Genomic DNA, 12,681 nt, shown 5'->3' with positions numbered 1-12,681 from the left:
TTCCATTTATTAGTGTCCTCTTCAATTTGTCTTAAGGGTGTCTTGTAGTTTTCAGGGTATAGGTCTTTCACTTCCTTGGTTAGGTTTATTCCTAGGTATTTTATTCTTTTTGATGCAATTGTGAATGGAATTGTTTTACTAATTTCTCTTTCCATTAGTTCATTGTTAGTGTATAGGAAAGCCACAGATTTCTGTGTGTTAATTTTGTATCCTGCAACTTTGCTGAATTCCAATATTAGTTCTAGTAGTTTTGGAGTTGAGTCTTTAGGGTTTTTTATGTACAATGTCATGTCATCTGCAAATAGTGACAGTTTAACTTCTTCTTTACCAGTCTGGATTCCTTGTATTTCTTTGTTTTGTCTGATTGCCATGGCTTGGAACTCCAGTACTATGTTAAATAACAGTGGGGAGAGTGGGCATCCCTGTCTTGTTCCCGATTTCAGAGAAAAAGCTTTCTTCTTCTAGCTGTTCAGTATGATGTTGGTTGTGGATTTATCATATATGGCCTTTATTATGTTGAGGTACTTGCCCTCTATACCCATTTTGTTCAGAGTTCTTATCATGAATGGGTGTTGGATTTTGTCAAGTGCTTTTTCAACATCAATGGAGATGATCATGTGGTTTTTGTCCTTTTTGTTGATGTTGTGGATGATGTTGATGGATTTTCGAAAGTTGTACCATCTTTGCATCCCTGGGGTGAATCCCACTTGGTCATCGTGTATGATCCTTTTGATGCATTTTTGAATTCGGATTGCTAATATTTTGTTGAGTATTTTTGCATGTATGGTTCATCAATCTGTAATTTTCTTTTTTAGAGGGTCTTTGCCTGATTTTGGTACTAGGATGATATTGGCTTCATAGAATGAGTTTGGGTGTATTCCCTCCTCTTCTATTTTTGGAAAACTTTAAAGAGAATGGGTATTATGCTTTCTCTGTATGTCTGATAAAATTCCAAGGTAAATCCTTCCGGCCCAGGGGTTTTGTTCTTGGGTACTTTTTTGATTACCGCTTCAATTTCTTTGCTCGTAATTGGTTTGTTTAACTTCTGTGTTTCTTCCTTGGTCAGTGTTGGAAGGTTGTATATTTCTAGGAAGTTGTCCATTTCTTCTAGGTTTTCCAGCTTGTTAGCATGTAGGTTTTCATAGTATTCTCTAATAATTCTTTGTATTTCTGTGGGGTCTGTCGTGGTTTTTCCTTTCTTGTTTCTGAATATGTTGATGTGTGTAGATTCTCTTTTTCTCTTGATAAGTTTGGCTAGAGGCTTATCTATTTTGCTTATTTTCCCAAAGAATCAACTCTTAGAAACTTGGAAAACCAAGTTTCATTGATTTTTTTCTATTGTTTTATTCTTCTCACTTTTATTTATTTGTTCTCTGATCTTTATTATGTCCCTCCTTCTGCTGACTTTAGGCCTCATTTGTTCTTCTTTTTCCAATTTTGATAGTTGTGACATTAGACTATTCATTTGGGATTTTTCTTCCTTCTTTAAATATGCCTGGATTGCCATATACTTTCCTCTTAAGACTGCTTTCGCTGCATCCCACAGAAGTTGGGGCTTTGTGTTGTTGTCATTTGTTTCCGTATATTGCCTGATATCTATTTTAATTTGGTTGTTGATCCATTGATAATTTAGGAGCATGTTGTTAAGGCTCTATGTGTTTGTGAGCCTTTTTTCTTTCTTTGTACAATTTATTTCTAGTTTTATACCTTTGTGGTCTGAAAAGTTGGTTGGCAGAATCTCAATCTTTTTGAATTTACTGAAGCTCTTTTTGTGGCCCCATATGTGGTTTATTCTGGAGAATGTTCCATGTGCACTTGAGAAGAATGTGTATCCTGCTGCTTTTGGATGTAGAGTTCTATAGATGTCTATTAGTTCCATCTGTTCTAGTGTGTTGTTCAGTGCCTCTGTGTCCTTACATATTTTCTGTCTGGTGGATCTGTCCTTTGGAGTGAGTGGTGTGTTGAAGTCTTCCAAAATGAATGCATTGCATTCTGTTTCCTCCTTTGATTCTGTTAGTATTTGTTTCACATATGCTGGTGCTCCTGTATTGGGTGCATATATAGTTATAACGGTTATATCCTCTTGTTGGACTGACCCCTTTATCATTATGTAATGTCCTTCTTTATCTCTGTGACTATCTTTGTTTTGAAGTCTATTTTGTCTGGTACTAGTACTGCAACACCTGCTTTTTTCTCCTTGTTGTTTGCATGAAATATCTTTTTCCATCCCTTGACTTTTAGTCTGTGCATGTCTTTGGGTTTGAGGTGAGTCTCTTGTAAGCAGCATATTGATGGGTCTTGCTTTTTTATTCATTCTATTGCTCTGTGTCTTTTGATTTGTGCATTCAGTCCATTTACATTTAGGGTGATTATTGAAAGATATGTACTTACTGCCATTGCAGGCTTTAGATTCATGGTTACCAAAGGTTCAAGGTTAGCTTCTTTAGTATCTTACTGTCTAACTTAACTCACTTATTGAGCTATTATAAATACTGTCTGATGATTCTTTATTTGTCTCCCTTATTCCTTCTCCTCCATTCTTTATATGTTGGGTGTCTTATTCTGTGCTCTTTTGTGTTTTGTTTATTTAACCTCTTTTGTGGGTAGTTGATTTTATTTTTTTCGTTTAGTTAGTATTTGATTGATCTGCTTTTTTTGCTGTGATTTTATTTTCTCTGGTGACATCTATTTAGCCTTAGGAGTGCTCCCATCTAGAGCAGTCCCTCTAAAATACCCTGTAGAGGTGGTTTGTGGGAGGCAAATTCCGTCAACTTTTGCTTGTCTGGGAATTGTTTAATCCCTCCTTCATATTTAAATGATAATCATGCTGGATACAGTATTCTTGTTTCAGTGCTCTTCTGTTTCATTGCATTAAATATATCGTGCCATTCTCTTCTGTCCTGTAAGGTTTCTGTTGAGAAGTCTGATGATAGCCTGATGGGATTTCCTTTGTAGGTGACCTTTTTCTTCTCTCTACCTGCCTTTAAAACTCTGTCCTTGTCCTTGATCTTTGCCATTTATTATGTGTCTTGGTGTTGTCCTCTTTGGGTCCCTTCTGTTGGGAGTTCTGTATACTGCTGTGGTCTGAGCAACTATTTCCTCCCACAGTTTGGGGAAGTTTTCAGCAGTTATTTCTTCAAATACACTTTCTATCCCTTTTTCTCTCTCTTCTTCTGGTACCCCTATAATGTGAATATTGTTCCTTTTGGATTGGCCATACAGTTCTCTTAATATTGTTTCATTCCTAGAGATCCTTTTCTCTCTCTCTGTGTCAGCTTTGCTGTGTTCCTGTTCTCTGGTTTCTACTCCATCAATGGCCTCTTGCATCTTATCCATTCTGTTTTTTTATGGCCTTCCAGAGGTTGTTTTATTTCTGTATGCTCCCTCCCTACTTTGTCCATTAGCTCTTGCATTTTTCTCTGCAGCTCCATCAGCATGGTTATGACCTTTATTTTGAATTCTTTTTCAGGAAGATTGGTTAGGTCTCTCTCTCCAAGCTCCTTCTCAGGAGTTGTCTCTGTTAGTCTGGTCTGGATCAAATTCTTCTGCCTTTCCATGGCAATAGAGGTAGTTGTGGGGAGCTGGCGCATGTGTCAGCTGGGAGAACATCCCTTGTTGCTAGTTTGTGGCCTTCCTTTCCTGAGAGAACGGCGACCCCTAGCAGCTTGTGCTGGGCAGCTGCGTGCAGATGGTATCTCTGATTCTTGCCCGGCCGCTGTGGAAGAAGCTCTGCCCGGTTGCTGTGGGCATGGCCAGCCTCAGGCTGCTGCTCTGTTACTGCAGGGCCACACCGGAGGGGAAAGAGGCGGAAGGCTGTTTATCGCCATGAGGGGCCTCAGAGCTGCGCTGCCACCCAGGGTGTTATGAATCCCGGAGTTGCCTTTTCATGGCAATGATGTACTTGCCCGGGATTCCCAGCTGCTGGGCTGAGTGTCCTGAGACACTTCCCTCCAGCTGTGGGATCCCTGTCTCTTTAAGACTTTCAAAGGGCACTCGCTTTTCTTTGTCCCAGGAGCACTGGCTGCCAAGACCCACTCGCAGGTTTTACTGTTCCATTTCCCTGGTATCCAGCACACCTCGCACGCACTGTGTGTCTGCTCTCCTGGTGTGGATGGCTGGGACGGGGTATTTACCAGTCCTGGTTCCCTCTCCCTCCCCGCTCTGACTCCTCTCTTCCCACCAGGGAGCTGGGGTATGGGTGTCGTTCGGGTCCTGCCAGGCTGCGGCTTGTATCTTACTCCCTTTGTGAGGCGCTGGGGTCTCGCAGATGTAGATGTAGCCTGGCTGTTGTACTGTATCGTCTGGTCTCTCTTTTAAGAATAGTTGTATTTGTTGTATTTTCAAAAATATATATGTTTTTGGGAGGAGATTTCTGCTGCTCTACTCACACCGCCATCTTGGCTCCTGCCCTGGTAAGATGTACTTTTAACAGGTAAATTATAATTTAATTTTAGCCCAAAAGAAAAGAGGTGGGTTATCTTTGGTCATTTTTTATGTATACGTAAGTTCCCAAATAACATGAATTTATGGCAGGTTTTATAGTTTTCAGAATTAACTTGCCTGATTGAAATGCCAGGAAATCATACTCTAGTCAGTTTGAAATAAAATAACTTGATTAGGAATTTAGCAATAAGAAATATTCTTAGGTAATGCAAACATTGTTAATGACAAGTAAATGAGACTTTGCATTTACATTTTAATACCACTTATAATCAAGGGGACATGGGGACCTTTCACTGCTTCCCTTTCTAGAGTCTTAAGGTGGGTACCTCTGTGCCTCCAACAGAGTACCCTTTGCAGGACTGGCAGTGACACTCAGAGCTGCCCTGCACAGTTCTGGCGGGGTTTGGTTAGATACCCTTTTCCACCCACTCAGCTCTTTCAATCTGTTACAGAGCTAGCAAGTACTGCCAAAAAACCCCAACTCAAAGGACTTTTATGTGAACAAGACACAGCTGCACAGTTTGGACCACAAAAGGAACCAGTAAGACAGCAAATCCATCGCATATTCCTCTTGAGAGTGAAGCTCATGCACTTTGTGAACAGCTTACACAACTACATCATGACCAGGGTTCGTGTTTGTCTGTCTACTTCCAGCTTGTCATCTTGTTTACAGCTATTCACAGAGAATGACTTGTGATACATTTATAAATACAAAGGAGCCCACAGAATACTTGGAGACTGTATAGGTTAAAATAGTACATATTAAAAACTTGATCACAAAATAACATGGGAGCAAAGGAGATTTTTTTCTTAACATGCCAGAGCATGTGAACCCCAAGACTGCTGTCCCTCCTGCCCAGTGTCCTCCTGGGACAGGCATGCCTCAGAGCCTGCTGCACAGCCCTTTAAATATCAATGGTGACGGAGCTGTCCCTGGAAAATGGCTTCAATTTTTTGTAACAGCCAAAATCTGTCAGGTTAGTGTGGGGTGTAAGAGGGTAGGTGCAGCCAGATTGTACACTTTCTTCTTAAAAACAAGAAGTAACTCATTACAAAGTAAATGAAACTGTTCTGCTTACATGTCTTAAAATCAGAATTAGAGGAAGTTTGGAAGAAGTTTAGATGCTTGAACAGAAGCAGTATTATTGGGGAGGCTTCATTTGGGGTTTAAAATGCTGAAAAAACTAATTTGCCGTCATTCCAGTACACAAGCTTTAAAACCCATTTTGTTTGGATGAAGTGAGCCTTTGGAACCTGTGCTTTAAGACATGGTACATAAAATGTGCTCTCTGCTTCCAACATGTGAGTGGCTTTGAGAGGGCCAGTCTTACACCTTTAATTTTTGAAAGTAAGTGCTAGGAGATTAAGTTTTTCTTATTTTGGTTTTTATTTTCTATTTGAAGTACATCTATGCTTCTTTTAAGGAAAAATAAATACAAACAGTAGGACTTAACAAAACCTTAGAGATTCAATTTACCTGATAATTGTTTTTAAAAATCAGTGCATTTTCTATACTGTTTGATGTACTTGCCCCTCCCCACCAGGAGCGGTCTATTAGTCCAAAGGGAGGCATTCATTCACTGTGCAAGTGGATGACCAAAAGGACTGCCTCCTTCATTCTAGGATAGGAACACCAGCCTTTAGAGAAGGTCCTTTATAAACGTCAACAATGTAATTATTGAAGGAAGAATTTTAGAGGAGTAGAAATTGGTAAAAAACTTTTGTGTCTGACATACAAGTCATCAAAGAAGACATCTGCTGATTAAACTTTGCATTTTTCTCTTCCAAGATTCTTCACAGTACAGGGCTGGAATTTCAACATCAAGTTGAAGAAGCCAAGGATTTAGATCAGTTGATTAAAATTCACTATAGATATTTGTCCACCATTCATGATCGATGTTTGCTGAGAGAAAAGGTACATGAGATGGTCTCTCTGCTTTGGAATTTTATATGTACTAAGCTTCCGTTCTGCAGAATATTCTTTAAGGAAGGACCAAATCAAATGTAGTTACGAATTTGTACCATATTATAGGCATTCGTATCTGAGAGAAACCAGTGAGATACACTGTGACCTGTGTACTCTGCACTGTGCTTGGCCCCAGGTAGAAAATAGGAGCTGCAGCTGTGGAATGATAGTGCTTTAGTTTAGCCTAGTGTGACGCATGGGATTAAATCATTTTACAGCCATTATCATTTCTTGCTCCATTTCATTGGTGAATTTAAATGGCCATCCCAGGAAATGGTGACTTGTTCTGTGGATGAAACTGCTGCTTGTACTACATGCATTGCAGGTACATTACATTTGTGTCCCAGTCCCCAGAGCAGTTTGTTCAGAGGCTGTTGCCCCCTATCACAGAGAAAGCAGCCATTGCATTGATGGGCTTTTTCTGTTACTCATTTAAATTAAGTAAAAATGATAGTGGTGTATCCAGACATAGTTACAGAGCCCATGTTTTCTCTGTGGCTTTGATCTCCAGGTCAGTTTTGTGAAGGAAGCCATCATGAAGGTATTAAATTTGGCTCTCATGTTTGCAGACGGCTGGCAGGCGGGCCTGGGAGCTTGGCAGTAAGTATGTGGCTTGCAGACCTTCTGTGTTGTGACCATTGCAGTTTCCCTTCTAACTGGTTTCATTCTGGGAACTTTTTCATATCACATATCACTTATACTTAAGATTGAAGAATTGAATTTGTTCAACTAAACCAGGTGACATCAAGAATTATGTGATTCTTTTATGAGCAGTAAAATGATAGCAAAAGTCTTGTCTTTTAATTAAGATAAGCACATATTTTTAGATTACATTTATGTTATGTTACATAGGCTTTATTAAATTTTTATTGTGAATGCCTTCAAACATACACTGAAGTAGAAAGGATGGCATGACAACCCCTCACCCTACTTCAGCAGTTACCAATGATGACCAGTTATGGTGTGGGTTTACCACCCACCCCCACTCATACTTGCAGAATTATTTTAAAGCAAATTTTGGACATCATGCTAGAGTCCAAAGTTAAATTTTCGATGAGCTCTAAAAGATCATGTATTTTACTTGTAGAGTGTTTATTATCCATACCTATCTCACAGAAAGGCAAATGCCCCGAAGCCAGAGGCCAGTGTGGAACCAGGAGCTTGCTCTCCCTATCTAGTACCATTATCTGTTGGTAACTTGAAGGTACAGCTCTGTATTTGTCCCTGTCTTGTTTGTAAAGTTAATGTAATAATAATGGTGCTCTTACTTCCCTGAAATAAAAGTGCTGGTCTGGCTGACTGGCTGATAGGGTAATGACCTGTACTTGGTGTCAGGAAAGAAGTCAGAAGTCGTTGTAGTGGGAGTCTGATTTAAAATCTTAATCTATGGCTGTGTCATTGTAGTCTAAACAAAGAAACTAAGGTGCAGTTCATATTTGCAGGGTTGAAAAAGGAAGTCTTGCTGTCTTTATTACTGCTGTCTCAGTGTGCAGAGTGTATTTCTTTTTCCAAGTCACTGTAAGGTGGAGATTAAAATAACACTGCTGCATATGCTTTGCTAAAATTCACCTACTTCAGTTTCTTCAACAAATAAATTGTAAGCAAAAACCTGGGAATGAGGAGGATTAAGCATGTAAACCATCACAGTTTATGGCAATTCATTGATCTGATTAATGCAGAAAAGTAAAAAGTTAGAAAAGTGAAATTTGAAAACTGATGGTTATTTGATGAGATTAAGGATTGGCTAAGTATTTTTAAGCAAATGGTATCATGACTTTAAAAGGAGTCTTTAACATATACACACTATAGAATTTATGACTGAAATGTGTGATTCCAGTTTGTTCTAAATTGGGGTGGGGCTGTGGGTGAGAGTAGGGCCTCCTGGGGTGGGGACTGCTTACACTGTGTGGGTGCTTACAGGTCTGCTATGTCACTTGCCTGTGTGTGTGATATTTCCCATACTAAAAAGGTTTTCAACAATTTTAAAATTTAGGGTTTTAATGTATTGTTTATTTCAAAAAAAATAAATAATGCTTGTGAAAAGTAAAAGTACAGAACTGTATAATGGAAAAGGGTATATCCCTAGGTATTCTAGCTCCAGAACTCATCACCATCCTGAAACAGCACAATTTTATATCCCAGTGAACCTTTCCTTCAGATACTTGTAAAGTTTTTGTTCTAAAGTAGGGCAGGAAGTTTTATATTTTATAATCTCTCTAGATTTACGATTCTAAATAATTAAAGTATGTTTGAAATTACTCCAAAGATGTTTTGTAGCCTACCTATTAACTCCTTCTGTACTTGTCTAAAGTGAAATATACTTTCTTTCCTAGAATGGAATCTATTGAGAAAATGGAGTCTGATTTTAAAAACTGCCACATGTTTCTTGTAACCATTTTAAACAAAGCCGTCTGTAGAGGATCCTTTCCCCATTGTGAGTCCACCGTGATGACTTAGTCCTGCTTTTCTGTCTCCTTGGAGCTAGGTCTAGTGTGATTGTTTTGGCACTGACCTCATGAAGAACTAAGAATTGCCACCAATTTTAGACCTGGAAAGTTCCTTAGCAGTTGTGCCATGTTTTGACCTGTTTTTTTTTTTTTTGTCTTTTTTTAGTTTGTTTTTTCAGAATTACAGTAGGGCAAGTGGGTGTTAAACATAAAACACTGAGACTGAAGATCCTGCTTTCTAATATATCATTTATTACACCTGTTGATTTCTAAAACTGCTAAAGCAAATGGCAGTGTAAATTGCAGTCATAATTTACTATCATGTTATATATGTAGCTTTTGTAACTAGGCCTTTTCAAAAGATGGGGGGAGGGGGGTTGTTTCTTTTTTAGCAATTTAAGAGCTCCCAAGGCTGCCTCTCTCACACGGAAATGAAACCTTGACAAGTGCAAAGACAGTATGTGAGTCTATGGATGACTCATGGAGAAGACAGCTGATTAATCTGCAGAAAAAAAGGACTAAGGAGTATCTCTGCACAGTTTTTGGAAACGATTGCAGGGTTATTCTCTCCCTTGTCAGCAAATTCAGTTGTACTGTATTCATTAGGAGTAGCTGGACATTTTTTTAAAATACTGTGTTAAAAGTGTAAGAGGAAATATTGATGCATTTGTCCATTTTTGCACTGAGTGGTGGTTATACAAGTAGATTTCATTCATAGGTTAGAACATGGCACGTTAGGAACTCCAGGTTTGGCATATAAGACAGATGTGATTTGTTCAGTGAAATGCTCAGATTTTTTGTTTTCAAAATTAAAATGATCTGAAATATAAATAAGTCATACTCTTTCAAAATGTACATAAAAAAGATTATCATCTACATTATGTTAAAAACAATCAGTATTTAATTAAAAAAAGGAAAGTCTATGTACTTTTAGTTCTGAATTTAATAAAGCCTTATTCAGACATTTTCAAATATTTAAACCTATTCTTTAACCTTGTTTTTTTTCAACAGTGGAATCTCTAGCCTTGTCACTCATGGCTGGCATGGAGCAGAGTTAAGCATCTTCAGTGTAATAAATACCTCAGATTTCATCTTAGTGCATACGAATTTCTACCACATGAAGCTGTGACTTGGGAATCTTAATTTTGATTCATTTTAAAAACTATTGTCTGCTGTCCAGACTAGCGTGTTCCCTCTGGAAATTGTTGGATAGCATATAGGATTATGTATATAAAACTATCAATTATGCAGAGTGTGTATAAGCTGTTTATTTCCTTCTGCTAGTTATAGATGTATTGATATATATGTATTAAATGTGAGTTACATCATTTTTTAAAACGCAAATATTGATGTTAAAAATTGGGATGATTTATATTATTTTATTCTCCTTTTGCTTGGTCACAGAAGTTTTTCATATAGAGTTTTACATGCTGTCTTCCCTAAAGGTTGTGTTAGATCTGCCTGTCTGAAAATGTATTTTTATGTGCCTGGGAAGTTCCAGTTCACCCCTTTGCTTCTATGAAGGACTTTGTTGTAGTTGTTGGAATAATAATCCCTTACTATTTTGTCAGCTGTCCTTAAAGCTTTTGAGATTTCTAAAACGTAGTTATCAACATGTTTAGTAGTTGCAACGAAGTTTATTCTGAAAAACCTAACCCGTCAATATCTAAAACAAGTTCCCCCATTTATAGTAAATTAATTATCCTAGAAGCAATTCTGTCAAATGTGATAGCATTAAATAAGCTGGAGCAGTGGGCTGTGAGCCCCTGGTGATGGAAGCCAGTGCCATTCACAGGGCTAAGACCAAGTGTGTGCTCCTCAGGGCAGGGCCTTCTGAGAGGAGTTTATGTGCCCTTGGGGTTCATGAAGACCCCACGTTACATGGGCATGAAAAGGGAATCTCTATATCTGTCACTCCCAGAATTAGGATTCAGAAGTGAAATGGTTGGCCTGGGCTAACACTTATGAAATTTAAAAATGAAATTGCATTTTCTGACAGGAAGTAATCTGACTTGGCTGATTGATTTGATGATGAGAACTGTTTCTGTCAATTACATTAAACATGGGAACATTTACCATAAATTGTGTAAGGTGTAACTTAAAAATTTTAATGAAGACATATTTAAAAACTTTTGTGATAAGCCAATAGAGCAGAAATGGTACTCTTGCAGAGTTATTTTAAAATGTAAAAAGCAAATAAAAGTCAACTTTAAAATTTGGGGGAGGTACTGATTTCTGAAGCTTTATAGGAGACAAAATGTTTGAAAACATTAAGATAGAGCACAAGCTGTAACAGAGACAAAGCACATTTCCATGAAGGAAACAGAAGTTCATGCTCTCCCATAATAGTGCAAGTGCAGCAATCAAGAGTTGGTTCAGGATGTTAGGGTGGCTCTGCGCCATGAAGCTGTTCAGAATGCAGGTCTCTTCTAGCTTGCTCTGCTGTTACATATGGTGTTGCCCTTGTTTGCATGGTCAAAGCTGGCTGGCAGAACTCTGTCCACCATCCAGTCCACAAGAGGGAGTGTCTTGCCAATGGGTTTCAGCCCTGGGCAAGTTCGCTATGGATTCAATGTGACCAAAGAAAAATGACAGCAAACATTCTTTGGGGTGAAAGGGTTTATTACCCGGCTTGTTCTCCCGGCGGTAGGTCGAGCACTAGTGTCTCTGCCTCCGCCCAGAGCACTGGGTGGAGCTCTCCATAAGTGCAGTAATAGCTTATTGCCTAAAGGTGTGGCAGCAGTAGCCTAGCAACAGGCCAGTTACATCATCAGGTGAGGATCCTGGGCATAGGAACCCCAACTTCCCCACAAGGAGGAAGAGAGGAAGCAGGCAGAGGGCAAGCAACTTTCTTACACATCATCACAGTTGCAAGGAGGCTAGGAATTTAGTTGAACTATGTAGAGTTCTAGCCTTTTTCAAATACTGAGATAAAATTTACCTAGGTTTTTCACTTTTATCAGAGATTGATCTGAGACTTGATCCAAATACTCTTATCTCAGTAAATGATCTGCATACATCCACTTTGGGTTAGGATATAAAGGACACTAAAGACCTCCCCTTCTGTGGCTAACAAGAAAAAAAATGGCAAAATAAAATGTGTACTTGCTGTGGGATTAGTACAGCCTCTGTATACAGAGACCTTATACTACATTCCAGAGAGAAGTAAGTTCTTTTTAAGAGTGAATAGCTGTGCAACTCCCATGCCCTGGAAGGGATGCCTGGTTAGAATGTGGGTAGTCACTGGGATTTCATCTGCTGTAGATGGAGAGAATATATAGGAAATAAAAGAATCAGTTGAGCCTTAGACTAGCAGTGTGAACTGGTAGGATGGATTGGAATGTGAAAACTGCAAATGTAAAAATCAGTCACTTGTTCCAACAATTTTCTCCCCCACTCCTACCCAAATTGTCCTGAGAACATGACAGTGAATACAAAGCTGGGAGTGTCGTCCTGTGCATTCTCAGTGATTGGATTCTCCAGCCCTATCAGCTAAATCTAATGGTGAAACAAAAGTGACAAACCTCAGCTCAAACCCTCAGTTCAAGCACAAGATAAAAACGGTCAGGTTTTGGAGGTTAGATATTGGGGATCACAGGTGACTTTTTGCTGGGCAGGTACATCTGGGATGGCCTCTCCCTGCATGCTAGGTGAAACCTCAACCCACACAGAGCAGGGCTCTTGACTCTGATCAGGAAAGAATTACTGATCAGGTCAAACAAATGCCAGCAAGAAAGGAATTCATTAAAGCAAGAGTAGAAGCAAACAGCAGCAGCCATGCAGACAGTGGAGAACAAGGAGGAACAGGAAGGAAAGTAAAGTTCA

General features: G+C 39.0%; 1 protein-coding gene across 14 annotated transcripts in view; it reads left to right on the top strand.

Annotated features, from left to right (window-relative positions):
• TUBGCP5 (tubulin gamma complex component 5) overlaps nt 1-11,075 on the top strand; it is a 55,621-nt gene extending 44,546 nt beyond the window's left edge. For 6 of the 14 annotated variants that reach the window (XM_037016184.2, XM_017669090.3, XM_037016183.2 and 3 more), the window contains 5 exons: nt 4,896-5,071; nt 6,233-6,358; nt 6,921-7,009; nt 8,743-8,843; nt 9,868-11,075. In XM_037016184.2, the coding sequence (XP_036872079.1) occupies nt 4,896-5,071; nt 6,233-6,358; nt 6,921-7,009; nt 8,743-8,843; nt 9,868-9,914 (539 nt within the window). In that variant the 3' untranslated portion in view covers nt 9,915-11,075. Of the gene's footprint in view, nt 1-4,895; nt 5,072-6,232; nt 6,359-6,920; nt 7,010-7,496; nt 7,614-8,742; nt 8,844-9,867 lie in introns of all 14 variants that reach the window. The other 8 variants (XR_001854459.3, XR_012127216.1, XR_012127217.1 and 5 more) reach the window with 8 other exon arrangements.
• Nucleotides 11,076-12,681: the final 1,606 nt, after the last annotated feature.

The sequence above is a fragment of the Manis javanica genome, chromosome 18 (genome assembly GCF_040802235.1).
Source record: "Manis javanica isolate MJ-LG chromosome 18, MJ_LKY, whole genome shotgun sequence".
NCBI lineage: Eukaryota > Metazoa > Chordata > Mammalia > Pholidota > Manidae > Manis > Manis javanica.
This window is presented reverse-complemented; position numbering and strand designations above follow the sequence as displayed.